Here is an 18,835-nt window from a genome sequence, read left to right on the forward strand (position 1 = left end):
CTCACTGTCTTCACGTTCATGCCACAAAAGGTTCCTCTTGCCCTAAGCTGTCCCAGGTTGTTTTTTACCTAAGCCGTTTCCAAGGACCTCAGCCTAGGAGGTCTGCGAATCCTAGTTCCCTACGTCCCGTGGGCAGTACACTGACCCTCGAACAGCATGGGTTTGAATGTGTGGGGACACTTCATACGCTCTGCCCTATTCTCACATAAAGAACAGTTACGGGGCGCCTCGTCTGTGCCAGGCGCTGCTCTAAACGCTGTATTTCAATGACTACAGCACAGCCCCGCTGCAAATGTATTTTCTCTTCCTTATGCTTTGCTTTTCTTTTTTTTTTTTCTTATGGTTTTCTTTCTTTTATTTTTTTTTAAGATTTTATTTATTTATTTGGCAGAGAAAGAGATCACAAGTAGACAGAGAGGCAGGCAGAGAGAGAGAGGGGGAAGCAGGCTCCCCACTGAGCAGAGAGCCCGATGCGGGGCTTGATTCCAGGACCCTGAGATCATGACCTGAGCCAAAGGCAGAGGCTTAACCCACTGAGCCACGCAGGTGCCCCTCTTATGGTTGTCTTATGGCAACATCTCTAGCTCACTTTCTTGTAAGAATACAGTATAAAAGAAATAGAAGCTACAAAACAGGTACCCATGGGCTATTTACCTTCTCACTAAGGCTTCAGGGCAATGACAGGCTATTAGCAAAGTTTTGGGGGGAGTCAAAACTTGGACGTGGATTTTCAGCTGTGTGGGGGGTGGGCACCTCTCATCCCCACATCGTTCAAGGGTCAACTGCTTTGGTTTTCCTTGTACCTCTTCAGAAAGACCCCATGCGCAAAGCTGGGGACGTCTGTGCCCTGAGCGCTGAGTCCCTGATCTCATAAAGCTGGGCTTTGGGGCGGGGCTACGAGGGAACCAAGCCTCATTGGTGTCTGAAGTTCTCAGAAAGCCTCTGCCCATGTGACTCAACTCTGTCCATTGGCCCCTAACCTGAGGTCCTGGCCTCAGTCTTCTCATCCAAGACATGGGTTGAATGAGCTTTCCCCTCCGCCTCCACCGAGCAGAAGGGGAGAGGATTTCTTCTTGCTGCCAGCCAGTCTCCAAAAAAGAGGGTAAGTGTTCACATTTCTGAGGTCACAGGGTAGTGTCAGTTCTGATCTCAGGCTCCAGGAAGGAGGGCAGAATCCTGGTTTTGCTGCCCAAGTAGTAAGGGTAGAGGAAACACTCAGAACAGGGTGCGGGTCCCAGGGGCTCGAAAGTTTAGCTGCCCTTGCCAAAGTGGTTTTAGACACATTGCATGAACTTGCAGTTTTATTATGTGTTGTCTCTCTGTCCTGTTAGACCGCCGGCTGCACGAGGGCAGGGGGTCTCCATCTCTGACGTGCACTGATTTATCCCCAGGGCCTAGAACAGTGCCTGGCACATGGCAGGCCCTCTGTAACTCTTTGTTCTCTGACAGCCAGGGTGCAGGGTCCAAGGCAGAACTGAATCAATGGTTTTTCCATGGGATTCTGCTGGCCGGGTCTCTCCGTGGAGTCTCTGAGGCCTGACAGCCCCTTCTTCCCAGGCTGGGTCTGAGACAAAGACCCAGGTCGGGCCCCGGGACGGGGGGCTTCTCCAGGCAGCAGCACACCGGCCAGTGTGATGAGCATATGCTCAGCAGAGCCCCAAGTTTATTCCCCAAAAGAATCCCTTTGGGCTTTTGTAAGAACAAGGACCAAGGCTACCTGCAGTCTGGGAGTAGGGGAAGCCCCATCCCAGACGGAGCCCACACCATCCCTCTTGCCCACATGAGCTCTGGACAATTACCTTGCTATAGGGGTGGGGGGGATGAGACCCAAGGAAGTAGACCCATCCTGGTGGAGAACGCCAGCCCGCACCCCTCCCGAGACGGCAGCGATGCAGTTGGCCCGCTCAGAGGGAGGAGGGGCCGTCTCGGGACTCACAAATACCAGGAACTCTTGCACAGACCCAGAAACACCCCCGGCTGCCCCCTTCCTCCGGAAGCGATCGAAGCTTAACCCCGGCCTTCACACGGGCAGAAGCACACACAGCCTGCCCTCCTGTCCCCACTCCGTGCAGCCCCCTCTCCCTGCCGGCAGCTGTTCACCTCCCGGTCCCCTCTGCCCCCGTCAGACCCGCCATCTGTCTTCACACCTTCGGTGGGAACCTCTGGGCAAGTCTCCGGAGTTGGCCCAATCCATCATGTCCTCAGAGCCTCTCTGCCTGGAGTGGGGACGGGGGGAGCCTCCCAAGCAAGGGTTTCTGGGAGGAGAGGCGAGGGTCCAGCTCAGGCAGGGAGAAAGGTCAGGCTACTGGCTGCTAACAGTAATGGCTCTCCACCCCCCTTCCCTCTCTCTTTTTATCCTCCTTCCCTGAGGCTTATATCTGGGCTCGCACAGCTCCTGGGACATCCTTACTCTTTACCCCATCCCTGAGCCAAGCTCCAGAAGCCAGGGGCCCTTTATTTGCTTGTCTCTCCTCTGCCCTGTGACAAAACTGTGCTTTGGGGAGACACCTCAGCCCATGCTGAGACAGTGGGTTGCAAGTCAGCAAGACGGTGCCCTAGACTCTGGGCTCTGCCTGGCCAACGGGTCCCTGGTCCCCATCCATGAAGTGAGAAGTCTGGTCCATATAGTCTGATCATCCTTCTTCAGACTTCCGAGTGATGCTCCTGTGACCTGTCTCATACCGTGAGGCCAGGCCTGGACCGCATCCTCAGGTGTGGAGACCTCGGGTCTCCGTGGCCACGGTCACCCAGCCAGCTCTTGGGTCCTGTCCTGGCCATCTCTTGACCTTCTGGAAGGTTAGCTCAGCCAGTGTGGTGCTCAGTACTGAAGCCATGGCCTTGAACCCCAAAGACGCCAGCTACATTCCAGTGGGTAAGCATTCTGGTCTGCAGGCTGCATCACCCCCGCCCCATAATGTGGGCCCCAACAGGACATGGTGCATCACCGTTAGGAGCTCTGCAAGGAGCTGATCAAGTCCGCCAGAGCTCAGCTCTGCCCTGGACCTGGGCTACGCGCTTTATGCCCGTCGGCTCACAGCTTCCTCAACAACCCTATGAGATGGATGCTAGTGTCATCCCCATTTCATGGATGGGAAAAATCAAGACAGAGAGAGGGGAAGGAATCTCACCCATAAATAAACGATGACACAAAAATGCAGTCAGCTGTCAACCACACTCACTAACAGAGGCAAACGGGGATGAACCCAAACCAGGCGGAAAATGAACATTCTTGCAAAGGTCTTAGACCAAGGGTTGGCAATGGGTTTTCTGTAAGGGCCAGATAGCAAAAACAATTTGCTTTGTGGGCCAGGTGGTCTGTTTTGAAATTTCTCAGCTCTGGTGTTATAGCCCCAAAGCAGCCATAAATACGTAAATAAATGGGCATGGCTATGTGCCAATAAAACTTTATTGACAAAAACAAGAAACTAGATGGATGTGGTCAGGGGGGCTGGAGCTGACCTTCCCTCTGGCCCCCTTTATTCTTCAGGTAACAGGTTTCTCACGCTAATTGGATTATCTTGGCGATGGGGGGTTGGCAAGAGGACTAATGTTTTTTGGTCCCTATTTTGTGCCAGGCTGGGTGCTAAGGCTTTGGCCAGTTAGATGCTAAGTTCAGAGAACACCCTTCTTAGGAGGTCAGCAACACCTGGTTTAATCACTCTTTAGTTCAATGGGGGACCAACCGAGGCTCAGCGATGCCAACTTCCCAACGCCCTGAGCAGTGGAGATGGGATTTAACCCCCGGCAAGGCTCCAGCTTTCCTACCGGAAGCACAACTGTTCAGAAAAGCTCGCGCCATGTGTGTCCCCACAGACATGAGGGAAGCGACTCAGAAGGCGGGAGGAAGGGTGAAACCAACCTTGGATTTAATTCTTTCCTCCGGGGGTATGTGAGAGCCTGCTGTAGCCCCAGAAAAGAACTCTCAAGGCCACGTGTATCACCACGCCCTGCTCCCCAGACCCACCAGTCACTGCCATCAGCCTCAGCCCTGTCTTTCTGACTTGATCTAAGGGTGGCCCCATGACTTCTGGCAGCAGGGGCAGGCACTGAAGGACTTCGCCAGCAACCCATTGGGCATAAGAGAACGAGCTCCAAGACCCCATGGGAGCAGAGTTCCCAGTCTAGAACCGCAGCTGTGTTTCTCACTACCGATCGGATGCTGCCTCTCACTCACAGGTCACTCCTGGGGAAAGGCAAGAGAGGGAGCCCAGGACGGCATCCAGGAAGGCCTCCTGGTTCTAGAACAAAGCGCGAACCACGGTCAGCATCCCACAGGAAACGGTACAAGGCGTCCACCCACACGCAGTGTGAAAATACCCGACTTTTATGGACTGAGCAGCCATGAGGTGGGTGGAGGGCTGGTTTCATAAGCTCTGGGGGGCTGTCAGGCCAGGAGCGCGTCTATAATGTGGTCTCTGTGTGCTGCTGGTGGCCAGAGCCCTTTCTCTGCAGCCGCCTGCTGGGTCACCCAGACCTGCGGCTTGAAGAACACGAACCCAGGGTGAAGGATCCCAGAACACCGCCCAGTGAAGGTGGAAGGAGCATCTCCACTTCCCACTGTAGCTCTCTCCAAGGTACCCAAGAGCCCGCCATTTCCCGGGCACCACTGGTGAGGCCACCTACCTGGGGAGACAGGCCATTGCTGACGGGGTTCATGTGGTTGGAGGATGCCGCCGGGTTCATGAAGCTGTCCGAGTAGCTGGAGAAGCTGTGGCGGGCTCCGTAGGCAGAGCTGGTGTCGGCGGCTGCGGCGGCCGCGGCCAGCCCCCCCTGGTGCATGGTGGACGGAGGGAGCGGCTGCGGCCGGTGCACGGTGCTGCCCCCATCTGTGGAGAGACCCAGAAGAGGGCGTGAGCGAGGGGCCCCAGCCCAGGGATGGTGGGTGTCCCAGCACAGGGAAAGAAGCACCTGCTTGGAAAACGAGACAGAAGCCTCCTCCTCCCAGTGTCCACCCAGCAGAGGGAGGGGACCACCTACTCTCGCTACTCAGGATGGGGCAAGCTGGCTTCTGGGCTGGGCACGAGGGACTGAGTCTGGACAGACAGCTAAGCAACGTTCCACGTAACTCCAAGGCAACTGTGAACCAGCCATGTTGCTCAGTGTTTGGCACACAGTAGGTGCTCAATAAATGTCATCTGGACTCAGAGTCACACCTTGCTGGAGATTCTGTTAATCTACCCAGGCCTGTCCCGATAGCATTTTGTGGGCACCAACCACTTGCCAAGTGCCATTACGAGCACTGGCTAAGGGTATGAAGCAAGAAGACGATTCCCATTTCACAGATGAAGAAACTGAGGCTTGGAGGGGTCGGGGCACTTGGGCAAGGTGATAAGGCTAGAGAGTGGTGGGCCCAGGGTTTGAGCCTGTTCCTGACTGTGGGGTTGCTGTTCTGCTTTGCTAGGGTTCCTCCACGCAGCCTCCAGAGGACGGGACAATCCTCCATTTTTCATCAAGAATCATAGGGAGGGTCCCCTGCCTCCTGGGCTTCCAGAACTCCAGCCTGCCAGCCCTTTAAGAAGGAGCCATGGGGACTTCATGAGTCCAACGTCAAGTTAGTGGGACTGCTAATGTGTGCTGGGTGGGGAAGAGAGTTGGTGGGCGGGGGCAGAAGAGAGGGAAGAGGGAAGGTCTTGGAAGGGAGGGTAACCTTGTCTGTCACTTCTACATTTTAATGTGACTGCAGGAGAGGCACATGACTTGACAGTTTGAGAAGCTCTGTGCTAAAAGTGTGTGGGAGGGCTATGTTGTGCCCTCACCTGGATGCTCTGTGGTCTGTGAGCAGAACCAAGAAGTTCAAGGGCAAGACCTTTGTGTGTGTGGGTGTCGTAATAGTCTATCCATATGCAAATAGACAAATGGACATTAAAAAAAAAAATAGCCCTGGGGCCCCTGGGTGGCTCAGTTGGTTGAACATCTGACTTGGGCTCAGGTCAGGACGAGTCTTACATCGAGCCCTGCTTTGAGTCCCGCGTTGGGCTCTGTGTTCATCTGGGCTCTGTGTTCACTGGGGAGTCTGCTTCTTCCTCGGCGCTTCCCCCACTCATGTTCTCTCTCTCTCTCTCTCTTTCATGTAAATAAATAAAACCTTTAAAAATTAGCCTGTATGATTCCTTCTTGGTTAAGGAAGGGAGGAATGTGGGGGCGGGGGTGAAGGGGTGTGGTTGGGGTACCCCGACAAGCTTGCACACTCACCTTGAGAGATGGTGGTAGTGGGGTAGGTGGAGTCCGGCAGCTGGTAGGGGGGCAGCGTGGGCATGCCGGTGGGCGGGAAGCCCCCGGGCAGAAGGTGGTTGAACGCTGCCAGCTGGTTGGCTCCTGCCTGCTTACGCCAGCGGGCGCGGCGGTTACTGAACCAGACCTGGGGGGTGGAGAGCGGAGAGTGGAGAGCCCTCAGCCCGGCTCCGAGTGGAGAGCTGGGCCACAGTTAGAACCGGTCGCCGAGCCATCACCCTCTGTCTAGCCGGGATCCTCCTCTGTGGGAGGAGATCCCCAACTTCCTGCAGCTCGGGACAGCGGGCAGAGCCCTCCCGTGGGCATGATCCCATCCTGTCCTCACCACCAGCGAGGGGAGTATCATTGTTATCCCCATTTTACAGATGAGCAAACAGTGATGCAGAGACAGCGGGTGACTCATCCACGTGACAGGGTAAGCAGGACGCACAGCCAGGTCTGGGGGGACTCTGGGTGCAGTGTTCCTTCCGTTGTAGCAGCTCCTGTCCTAAAGGACATTCGTGGGGGACCACCCTCGTTCTAACACAGGCTGCCCCCACCTCCTCCAGGAAGCCCTATGTCAGGAACCCGCCTGAATGAGACCCACTGGCCAGAGACAGATGCAAGAACCAGTCCTTTGTCCAGAGCCAAGTGGCTTGGCTTTGCTAAATTCTGTTTACCCAGCACAGGCCCCCTTGATCTGGAAAACCCACCTCACACAGACACAAGCATTCATCAGGCATCCGTGGAAAAATAACCTAACACATTTGAGGCTTCTTCTGCTCCAAGCCCTGGGCTGGTGCTTCACGTCTGTCCATACAGAGACCCATGAGATACATCCCTTTAGTCCCATTTCATGGAAGGGGAAACTGAGGCCCACAGAGGTCAAATACTTTGCCCAAGACCACAGAAGTTCGCTGTAATGAAGCTGAGGTTCAAACTTAAATCAGTCTAACTTTCTAAACTCCCCTGTCTGGATTTGCAATGAGTTCTAGGCCCAAAAAGGGGAATGAGTATGGGACCCAAGGGCTGCTTCGGGGGATGAAGGGTTCTTTTCCACCCATGGGCTTTTCCCATGCTGTTCCCTCTAACCGAGACCCTCTTCCCGCTGCCGACTCCTCCACCAGCAGGCTCACTGGCAATGCCTCCTCCTCTCTGATTCCCACATCACCGCATCTGAGGCAAGTTCAGGCAGGTCCTGCCTCCTTGCCCGAGGCCTCCAGCTTCCTCGTGAGCTCCCCCCACATACGCACTTAGTCTATGTATTTGTTTCTGGGCTATGCTTCTCTTTGTCTCCCCCTCTGGTTCTAGCCCCATGGGCAGAGGCCACACCCTCCTTGCTCACCGATTATGGCTCCATAGGTGCTCACGGAATACTTGTTGAATGAACGAAAGAACGAACGAATGAACAAGGCTATAGAGACATGCTCTGGTGTGTCTTTGCCAGGGCTGGTGCTGTAAGTCTCAGTTGGGAGCCAACCGCTCCACCAAATGAAGACCTTGACCTCTCCTGGCATAGGATCACTTAAGATCCCCTCCCCCAACCGGTAGACCACGTCTGCAGACACGGGGGAGGGCAGTCTCAGCTGGATGGTGGGGAGCAGAGTGCTTATGTGCCCCTGGTGTCTTTCGTTTTCTGGATCCTTCTGGAGGAGAGAAGCTCTGTTTAACTTTCCGAGACGGATGAACAGAAAGGCCGCCTCTGACGCACAGAGAAAGGAGAGGAGGCGGTCAGATCAGGAGTGAAAAATGGGCTTTGGATCAAAATTAAGGTCCCAGCTTCTTCCCACTACCCAGGGGTCTCCTGGTGGGATGGATGCCAACTGTTGGACCGAGGAGCTTCTGAACCGGTGAAAATGGGGCAGTGTCTCCTCGCTCCCTGCTTCTGGGAGAGGGGGAGGGGCTCATGTTCGTTTCCATTCTGTGTTTCCCAAAGGGTGTGCCTCCTAGCACTCCACGCTGGAGGAATATCCCAGACAGCAGACCTTAAAGAGCCCTGAACCTCCCTGCTTGTCCTCCAGGCCTTCCGGGCGTGTGGGAGACAAGGTTTGGGTTTGGTGCTGATGCGGCCTCCGTGCCTGGCTAACACCTGCTGAGCTTCCTTTGTAGCCCACAGAGAGGAGCCCCTGCCTGTGCTGTTCTCCTGCGGGACCTCCGCCGTGTTGTCCGGCCTTCCCTAGTGTTTCCAGAGGCCTTCCTTATGCAACAGGGGTACATGCTTTCATTTGAAAACCTCTCGATTTTATTTTAGAACTGAATAACAATCTGCGTAACTGGTATTATGTGGCAGCAATCTCGAAGCTGGTCAGAGAATGACTTAGGTGTGGGACCCGCTGCTCCCGTGTGGCACGCTGTCGCTGTCCCTTAGCTGGCGGTCACCCCTTCCTCGAATGAAGAATACGGAAGGAGGTTGGAAACGTCCTTCCCCTCCCATCCTTCCGGGTCTGTTCCTTCTCCCCGCCTCCTTCTCATCTCAAACCATTGCTGGGACTCTGCTCCATGCCAAGCAAGATGCTAAGGACGGAGAGCAGAACGGGACAGTCCCAGCCTTCCTTCAAGCTGCCCTCTGCCTGGGCACGTGACAGACAAGGCAAAGAATGCCTGTTTCCCAGGGCAGTAAGCTCAGGGGACATACAGGTGCTGGGAGGAGGTGTGAGGATGGGCTTCTGGCTCCACCTCTCAGAATCTGGGAGGACTTCCTGGAGGAGATGACACACCCTTTGCCGTCAATTCTCTCACCTCTTCTTCCTCTATTGTTCTGTTTTCCCTGGAATGCCCCCCTCCTGGCAGGCACCTCCCTCCTCAGAAAGTATAACGGGATGATTAAGAGCAGAGACTCTAGAGCCCCACAGCCTCGGCTTGTTTCCTGCCTCTGACTCCTAGCTAAGATGGGCAAATTCCCTTTGTGCCTAACACTGGCAATCCCCTTCACTGGTTCTGGACCTCCAATGAGTTCACACCGGCCAAGTGCTTAGAACAACATGTGCAACTATCCTCCTTCTGGAAAAGCCTCTGATGGCTAAGGTGGGGGAGCTCCTAGCCAGCAGCCAGGGCAAGCGGCCCATTCACAGGAGGGGAGCGGAGGCTCCGGGAGGGACAGGGGTAGCCCCAGCGCCCACCCAGAATCCCCGATCAGCGCTGCATTCTTTGAGAGCAGGGGCCGAGGTCTGGTATCCATGTTTGATCCTTCTCTCAATACCTCGCCCTGGGAGCAGGACGCTGCAGGAAGCAGCTTTTACGGAGCTAAATATTCCATCTGGCCCTTCTCCGGATGGAGCCCAGAAGAAAAGAATGGGACAGGCGGACTTGGGTTCAAGTTCCCACACCGGTGCTTCGTAACTGAGTCTTTAGGACATTTCTGTCCTCCGCTAAAGCTCAGGTTTCTCACCTGGAAAGGGAGTGACTGACCGTACCGACCTTCTAGGATTACAAGGAGGATGCTAAGGATAACGTAGGTGGAATACATCGCCCCTAGCACAGAAGAAGGGCACGATAAACACGATCTACTGTCAGGGAAAGATGCGGTCGCCGTGGTTCATCAGCGAGTCCTTCTAGTGCTTCTAAAATGGGATTCCATTCAGGGTGGCTCTGTTTCTGGAGGAAATACACAGGCTCAGAGATCCTTGCACTTGGGACAAAGTGGATTTGTTAACCTCCAAGGAAGATGCACGGTTGGCCCCCAGCTGTTTAAAAATGAAGATTCTTCCAGAGGAAGTTACTGGTCCCCAGGCATGTGTCCTCCTGCCTGACCCCCTTTCCCACACTTCCTGGTGGCTTGCTGCCGGCGAGACAGGGGTGTCTCCCCCAGACATCACGGATGTCAAGTGACACCTGCAGGCCTCAAAAGCCCGCTGGAGCAGAGCCCGAGGGAGGGAACGCATCTGGGTTACTAGATCCCCGCCTGACACGTGTTCCTGTTTCCTTGTTTCCTGGGCTACCAGCTCCGCGACAGCAGAGATTTCTGTTTGCTGGGTTCCCGGCGCCTAGACCAGCATCCCGCATGGGATAGGTGCTCCGTTAAGTGAGTGTCAGAGGAAGGCACCGGGAGTTCCCAGGGTGGCCAGAATGGGAACCACCAAGAACAGGTGCAGCTTAATAAGAATGTACCCCACCTACGGCGCTTCTGTGTGCCAGGCACTTCTTAACCTCGAGTGTGTGTTTTTTTCATGTGTAAAAACTAAACCCTTAGAATAAGGGGGGCTATTAATGTCACCTCCACTTTGCAGATGTGGAAACTAAGGCCAGAATGGTACATGCTGGAGCTGGACCTCATACCTCAGCTTCTGGCTCTGAGCCTGTTCTGACCACCTCTACCCTCCCACCACCTCACTGGGGCCACTGAGATGACATGTCTCAGGACTGCAAAATCCCAGAACCACAGACTCTTAGAAACAGAGACCCGAGACCCCAACACCATAGACTCGGAGCAGTGCTCAGGAGGCTTTGAGCTCCCTGCTCGACTACCCACAGCAGGAGCACTCTCACCAGGCTTTCTGAGCCATTAGACATTGTACTTTGGCTTGAATGCTTCCAGTAATGGGGATCTCATCACCTCACAAGGCAGCTCTGCTTGTCAGTAAGTAAGAATCCCAGAACTTTAAGGAGCTTTAGTGATCATTTAGTTCCTTGCCTTTATTTATGGATGGGAAACTAAGTCTCAAGAAGGGAAACTGATCGGTTGAAGGTGATTCAGCTGATTGGAGTCAGAGACCAATGCAAACCCAGGCCTGTGGCTCCCAGTCCCACCCTCGGGGGCCTCTTAGCTGCCTCTTCCAAATCTCTTCTCCAGGCCAAATGTTCTATCATTCCTGTCCTGGTTTTTTGGGAGTCAACCTTTGTCCTTTTAAAACTCAATGTATACGGACCTCTGCCCTGCTGGGGTTAAGCTAAGTTCTCAGGCTAAAAGTGGGAAGACTCACTGCCTTGGGGGAGCCCAAAGGATGGCAGAGGAGTCGGCATGAGCAAGAGGTCTGCCTTGGCTCCCTCACTACGCATTTGCCTGGGCTCTGTCTGCTCCCCTATTCCCAGCCCCCCTCCGTCCTTGGACCTTGAGTGACACCTGTTTCTGGGTCCCCTGGGCCAATAAAAGCACGGCCCTGACAGCCAGGAAATTTTACAAGGCGCAGTCAGGCTTCAAGGTGGTGGGAAGCAGCCGCAGCCGCCAGACGTGGGAATGAGAAAGCGCCCAGGAATGTGCCCAGGAGAACAGCTGCAAGAGGATCAGAGCCGGGGGAGGGAGGCCCGGAGCCCAGGGCAGGCTCAGATATCAGCCTGCAGAGCAGGGGCGGGAATGAGACGAGCTGGCTGCTGCCGCCTGCCCCCTTCCCCTGGGGGTCTCCCTCAAAGGCAGCCCCGGACCCCCCACTCCAGGAGTGGGGGTGGGGAGGGTGGAGAGAGGTACACTGGCTCCTGGAGAGCCTACGTACCAGCTTGCTTCTAGAACTTTCCCTACAGCTTTCAAGTCCTAGGCTCTGAGTCAACTTCTCCCGTCCCCATGGAAAGAACTTGGGCTTTGGAATCCGGCAGGAATGAGTTCCGGGCCCAGCTCTGTGCCCCTGGGCATGCCTCTTCTCCGAGCCTCTTTCCGCCCCTGTGGCCTGCCTGGAGGTGCCCTGCCTGACAAGGTGGTCTGAGGTTCCGCCAGGTCGTGTGTGAGAAGGCTCAAAGTGGGTGCCCAGCAAAGGCTACCTGCCCTCGGCTGGGAGTCCCTAGTGAGCAGTTTGGGGGGCCCTCCTACAGACCCGTCTCTCTTGCTCGCCGAGAAGACGGGCCAGGAATGGGTTTCCTCGGGAGATGCCCAACGGGACCCTCTGTCTTCCTCCCCTACCTGGGGACAGGAAGCTGCTCCCTCCCCCGCTGCTGGCCAGGTGGCGAGGCGGAGCCCAGGCAGGCTCGGCTCCTTCTCCACCTTCCCCACCCCTCAGCCCCACTGATGAGGAACCGCACACTCGTGGGCGTGGAGGGAGTGTTCGAGGTCTGCCCATCCTCCCTCTGATGCTTCTAACCCACCAGGAATGTGCCTGCTCCGTGTGCTTGCATGCTGCCTGTAACGGGAAACTCTTTACCTGTCTTAAGAAGCTAGGCCTCTCAGCAATTTCCCTCCTAGTCACTTCCTCCCCTCATCAGAGATCTGGAGCCGTTTATGCATCCCGAGCCCTCTCTTCTGGCCCTTCCCCGGAGGGCTGAGCACAATCCAGCAGGCCTCGCTGCACGTCTTGGCTTCCCCAGGGCTGCCCACCCTGTGCTCAGAGAGTCAAGCAGCACTTACTGCCCCTTTACTCCGCATCACGTGCCAGTGGCTTCCCTCGTCTACACAGTCCCTGGACCACCTGCTGGAGAGCCCTCTGGGCACCCACTCAACCCTGGGACGCGGGCCACCTCCACCTTCTCCGTTCCGCCAGCTTCAGTATGCCCGCAGGGCAAACACCCACGGCCCTGCCTCACCTGCACACGTGCCTCCGTCAGCTTGGTCCTCTGTGCCAGCTCCTCGCGGGTGTAGATGTCCGGGTAGTGGGTCCTCTCGAAGGCCTTCTCCAGCTCCTCCAGCTGCTCCGCCGTGAACGTGGTCCGACTGCGGCGCTGCTTGCGTTTCAGAGGGAGGTCGGGTTCTGACTCCACGTCTGAGCCCTCGTCCAGCCGGTTCCCTGCAGCCGGGTGGGAGGCAAGGAGAGGGAGCGGGCCTAGTGAGACGGAGGGGCGCTTTGTGCCTGCCTTCCCACCCACTGCCGCGCTGACCGTCGGATCGCTCCTGAGCTCAGGAAGCGTGTTTCCCCTGGCACTGCTCACCAGAGTGAAGGGGGGACGCAACCTCCATGCCCAGCCTCAGGGGACTGGTTACATACTTTATGGCATGACTGGTCTTGCTTTTAAATCCCCTGTAGTTGGGTACTTTGGTTAGTTCCACTGACACAGAAGGATGGCCACGACATAGGACTCAGAGTAGTCCCATGATGAAATACATTTGCTGAAATTTCCTAGAACTATATTCTCTAAGACGAGAGAATTTTGCTATGCGTGAACTGTACCTCCATGCACCTCACTTGAAGAAAAAGGCGGGGTAGGGGCGCCGGGGTGGCTCGGTGGGTTGAGCCTCTGCTTTCGGCTCAGGTCGTGATCTCAGGGTCCTGGGATGGAGCCCCGTGTTGGCCTCTCTGCTCAGCGGGAAGCCTGCTTCTCCCTCTCTCTCTGCCTGCCTCTCTGCCTACTTGTGATCTCTCTCTCTTTGTCAAATAAATAAAATCTTAAAAAAAAAAAAAAGGAAAAGGCAGGGTATAAACCAGTGTGCAAAGGTCGATTCCGTTTTTGGAAAAAGCACGCATGACACATTATGGAACACTATACTCAAAAGATGAACAAACATTAGCCTTTGGGGAGACAGAGCCAGTGGGTTTTTTTTTTTCTTTTATGTTTACTTATAGTTAGTATTTTTAAAACAACAGTTTAAACAGAAGTGCTATTGCATTTGTGGAACATATCACAAAACTAGGGCGAGGGGGCACCTGGGTGGCTCAGTGGGTTAAGCCTCTGCCTTTAGCTCAGGTAATGATCTCAGGGTCCTGGGATCAAGCCCCGCATCGGGCTCTCTGCTCAGCAGGAAGCCTGTTTCCTCCTCTCTCTCTGCCTGCCTCTCTGCCTACTTGTGATCTCTCTCTCTCTCTGTCAAATAAATAAATAAAATCTTAAAAACAAAACAAAACAAAAAAAACCTCGGGCTAGGAGGAAGGCCAGAAGAAGGGGAGGGAGGGAGACAGAGAGCACGTGCATGTGCTAAGGGCTGGCAGCCCAGAAGCTTAGATTCCAGACCTGATTCTACCCCTAAATCCCCAGAACCATGACCCCAGGAGGGCTACCTTCCCTCCCTGGGCCTCAGTTTCCCTGCTTGTAATATGAAGTGTTTGGACTTTGACTTCTACACAAAGGCCCTTCCTGGGCTGTTTCAGAATCTGTGAGTAAACTTCCAGGCTGGAAGAGAAGACCTTACCTGACAACCTTGATTGTGGCCAGGGCCCCTACCTGATAGTCCCCTCCACCCCCCTGGAGTCTGGGGGTGGATGAAGGTCATTGCTTCCTGTGCAGAGAGCGCCCAGGAGTCTGGAGCCAGCTTATTTCTCAGCCCTCGATGGAGCTATCAGGCCAGGTCCAGAACAATGAGGTTGCAGGAAGGGCTTGATCAAGCTCCTTGGTATCAGAGCTGAAGACACCCTGCAGACTGAACTGGCTTCCCGACCCCACTGATCCTGTGCCTCTTATCTATCTTGGTCCAGCAGAGGGGATGTTAGTAAGGAATAGCCTAGCCGGGGCTCTGGAGCTTCACCCTCTGTGGCCCCTGGGGGAACGTGGGGAGCACGGAGTAGGGCCAGGAGAAAAGACCAAGGAAGGGAGAGGGAAAGAGGAAGCAGGCTGTCAGAGATGATCTTCCTCCCATTCCTGCTTTCTCTCTCTTTCCTCTTTGCCTTCAGTTTCTCTCCCCTTCCCCTCCCATGTCCATCTCTGGAGATGTTCTGTCATTCATCAGAGCGTCAACAGAGCACCTGCTAGGTGGTGCCCCCCACCCCAGGCTGGGTACACTGTGCTCACAGCACTCAGTCTGAGTCAATCATGTGATCACACTGTACAGAAGGGAGAAACTGAGTCACATAATCTCTCAAGAAGTGTCCACGCCTGTTTCCACTCCTGTTCTTGTTCAGCTCCTTTAAAGGTCTGTTATACAAATAGGTCTAGGCCTCTCCCACAAGGGACAACCTCTTCTTTCCTCCCCCGAACACCCAATACAGCTTCTTAGATGTTAGGTAATGGGACAGGCATTCTAGGTCACGGTAAGAGTATCTGCCAAGGCCTGGCGTGGCAAACGGCATGATGGGCAATGTTGTCATAGGGCTGCATCCAGAGCTCGGATGTTATCCGGGCTTGAGTAATGCCCCTCTGTCCCAGGTCTCCTTCCTTCCCTCCTACTGTCTTGGTCATTGGGCAGTCATCCCTGATTTTTCTTGGCCACTGCCAGGCTGTCCCTGATTGTGATGCCACAGGACAAAGGAGACAAAAGCAAGGAGCCCTCCCTTCATCATTGCCTACACTATCCCCAAAGGCAGAGACCTGGGGTCAGGTCCAACCCCCTCATCTCCCCATTCCTGGCTGCCCAGCTTCCCATCACTGAGAGGAGGCCAAGCCGGCACAGCTGGCATCCTGGGGCACCTTCCCCAGCACATCTGGGGCTCAGAGCCAAAGACAACTTTTCCCAAGGATTTGATCCTGAAATTCACTGCATAACCCAGAGGGGCACAGGGAGGGGGTCCCGTGGGCAGCATGGACACAAAGCACATTCACTGAACAGAGGATCCGGGGGTGGGCTGTGGGGGAGCAGCCTCCTGGCCAGCAGCAGTTCCTGCCCTCTGCCCCAAACAGTTGTGAGATGGAAAGCTCCCAGAGAGGGGTGGGACAGAGCTCATGCAGGTGTGGGGAGAGCCCCCAAGACAGAGGGATATGGTGAGGGACCCGCTCTCTGGGTTCCTGGATCCTGTCTCTGCTCAGGGATGTGGGGAGTCCAACATAGCACAAGGATAAAACAGCCCCACCTCCCAGCCTTATGGGGGAACCTCTGTCTTAGGAAGTTCCCAGTCTGATGGAGGAGGTATCACCCCCCACACACACACACCATTTTGGGAATTTCCCAGTCTGATAGAGGAAACACGGCTTCCATAAGTATTGGGGCCAGGACAGGCACAGAACACAAGACAGCTGCCGGACTTTGGAGAGCCTCTGAGAATGAAGTGGATGAGGGACAGGAAGGGTGACGGGAGCTGTTGGGTTTGTCAAAGCTTAAAAGTGGGCAAGAATGAGGTCTGCTCAGGGCCGAGTCCAGCCCTAGGCTAAGTTGTTGGAATTGGAGAGAAAATCACCAGGAACCAACCCTTCCAGCTTCTACCTCAGCCACTGCTCCTCCTCCCAAGCCTGCTGGTGCTCAAAGCCGCTGATTCTGGAAGCCTCTGTGATACCAGTGAGGTCCCACCACGTGCGCAGATGAGCCCATCACCCCACCTGCTTCCCTGGCCTGTTCTCGGCATCCTTAAAGGACCAAGCCAGACCATCTCACACCTCCTGCCTATAATCGTGAGCTCCCTCTGCTTGAAACCTCACCCCCCTCCCACTGGCCTTCCTTCGGCTCATGCAGCAGAACCCAGTTCATGGGGGCCTCCCCCAGCAAGGCTTCCTGAGAGCGTCCACGTTGGTCTCTGGACCCCTTCATGGGCTCTCAAAGCTCATCAGGGGACCCCGAACCTGCCTATTTCTGGGTCTCTCGGTCCCATTAGACTGGGAGATCCCCAAATGGAGCAGAGACTGTGCCTAGCACACCGCGGGCGCTCAGTAAAGGCTTCTTAAATGAATAGGGCTTGGCAGAACAATTACAAAGTGCCTTTTGAACTCAGACACACAGCAACAGTCATCACCCAATGTGTATACGCCGCACCCTACAGTTTACAAGGTCTGTCCCTGTTCCGCCGCAGTCTCCCCCAATAACCCCAGAGGACCGAGCAGGCACTATTAGCCCCATTTTACAGATGATCAGTGTAGTCCTGGGGTGGTGGGGCTGGGAAGAAAACCCAGGACTCAGGACTCCCAGCCCAGCTAAAGTCCCCTTTGCCACGGAGTACTCCCAGGTGGTAGAAGATTCCATTTCTGAGCCGGGGGGTGGGGGGGAATCCATGTGGCTTGTTCTCCATTCCCATCCCCAAACTTCTCCTGCTCTCTCTCTGGCCAGAGGAAGACACTTGAAAGGAGATGGAACTACCAACTTCTCAGAGGGCAGGAGGCTGCGGATCCCAGTCCTCCTAGATCTGAGGGGGACGGCGGTGGCCCTGAGGTTTGGGTCCTTCTCTGAGTGCACCCCCCACCCCCACTCAGCGACGCCCTCCCACCCGGGCTCCTGCACTCCCCCTCCCCGCTGCCTCCGAACCCAGTCTTTATTACAGTTTAACATAGGCCCGGCTCGAGCTGCGGCAGAGAAACGAATCACATAATAGTTGATATGCGTTTTAATCAAGTAATTCGGGCAGAGCCGAGAGCTGGCGAGTGTGGGCCCGGCGTCCCTGAATACCAAACAGGCCTGGGCGCAGGTCTCGGAAAATGGAAAAGTCATTTACAGCTCAGCTGGGGGCCCAGCGAGCTGGGGCCAGGGCGGGAGCCCCTCCCGGCCCCTCCAGCAGAACCACTCAGCTGTAACCAGTGCCTGCGGGAGCCGGGCCCCACACAAGGGCTGGGAGCCGGGATCCCCAGCTCGGGGGGGACAGAGAGCCCAGGCTTGGAGCCCACATGAAAGCTCTCTGGAGGCCAGCCCCTCCTGTCCACCACCTCTGCCCGCATTTCTCTTGGGTGCCTACCTCAGCACCGCCACCCCGGTGTCCAGATCGAAGGCCTGGCACTCAGCCCTAGCACCCTCTCCCTCCCTCCTCGTGCCTCCCAGGCAGCCAGCCCAGCACCAAAGCAGGGGTCCGGGGACAGGGACAGGACTCAGAATCCCCATGGGCTCCAAACCTCCCTCCTACAGCCACACCCCCAGCCCTGGCTCGTTATGCCCTCTTCTCTCTCCCTGGACTCCAGCAACCATCTCCTGCTCTGGCAACCACAGGCCTTTGCACAGACTGTGCCCTCTGCCTGGAGCACCCTCCCCGTGCCCCCCTAGGCCTGCCGTTGGCCACTGTCTGGGCCAAAGTGAGCGGACATCTCAGAGCACAGGCTCCTGAAGCAGTCGGCCTGGATGTAAATCATGGATAATATTAGAGACCCCCCCACCGCTGCCCACCTTATTTGTTTTGCCTTTTTCCACACCACATATCACAATCACATGGGCCAACTCTTCTATGTTTTTGCCCCTCCCCCCCATCGTCTGGGCCATCACTAGAGCTCCATGAAAATGGGTGGTTTCATCTTTGTTGTTCACTGATAAGTCTCCAATGTTTGACACAAAGTGAATGACCAAATAAATATCTGTTGAATGAATGAATGAATGAATGAATGAATAAGAGGCTAGTGAGGCACATGAAACAGTACCAGGGACAGCAGTGCTCAGGAAATGTGAGCTTCGGTTGATCCTCACCCTTTTCGATTAGCTTGGGATCACTCTTCCAGAAAGCCTTCCTAGGTCATCCCCCACCCCAACCTGGTTCAGAGGCGCCCACCTCTGTGCTGTCATTGCTGGGGCTCAGTCAAACTGTCCACACTTGGTTTACTTCAGTCCTGCCCTCTGGACTGGGGGCTCCTGGGGGCTCCTGGGGGTTGAGAGGCACTGACGAGGTGGGGATTTCTGTCTGACTCTACACCAGCAACTGAGTCAACGGCCCAGCTTCACTCTCCCAACTCAAGGAAAGGAGATGCAAGCTGGAACTCTCACTTTATTACAACCTAAACCTGACAAAACTTTTCTTTCTCTGGGAAGTCCCTATCCATCCCCACCAGGCTGCCTTTTTAAAACTTGGAACTGCAGGTGGGAATCTGCATTACAAAATGTGGAGTCCTGTGGGGTGTTCTTGGGTCATGGCTTCTCTGCAAACAGCCTAGTACTGCTCTTAGGCACTAGAGGGCACTCTTTATACATTCCTGCTAGGAAGGGGCATCTCTAGGAAGAAGGAAG

At 55.4% G+C, this 18,835-nt stretch overlaps 1 protein-coding gene across 2 annotated transcripts in view; it reads right to left on the reverse strand.

The window, feature by feature from the left end:
* Nucleotides 1-18,835, reverse strand: part of PAX7 (paired box 7) — a gene marked incomplete at both ends in the record, with an annotated part of 94,403 nt that overhangs the window by 32,300 nt on the left and 43,268 nt on the right. For both annotated transcript variants that reach the window (XM_080802570.1, XM_080802569.1), the window contains 3 exons: nt 4,624-4,826; nt 6,193-6,358; nt 12,655-12,854. In XM_080802570.1, coding sequence (XP_080658696.1) covers nt 4,624-4,826; nt 6,193-6,358; nt 12,655-12,854 — 569 coding nt within the window. The remainder of the gene's footprint in view (nt 1-4,623; nt 4,827-6,192; nt 6,359-12,654; nt 12,855-18,835) is intronic.

The sequence above is a fragment of the Martes martes genome (assembly GCF_963455335.1).
Source record: "Martes martes genome assembly, chromosome: 4".
In the NCBI taxonomy this organism is placed as follows: Eukaryota; Metazoa; Chordata; class Mammalia; order Carnivora; family Mustelidae; genus Martes; species Martes martes.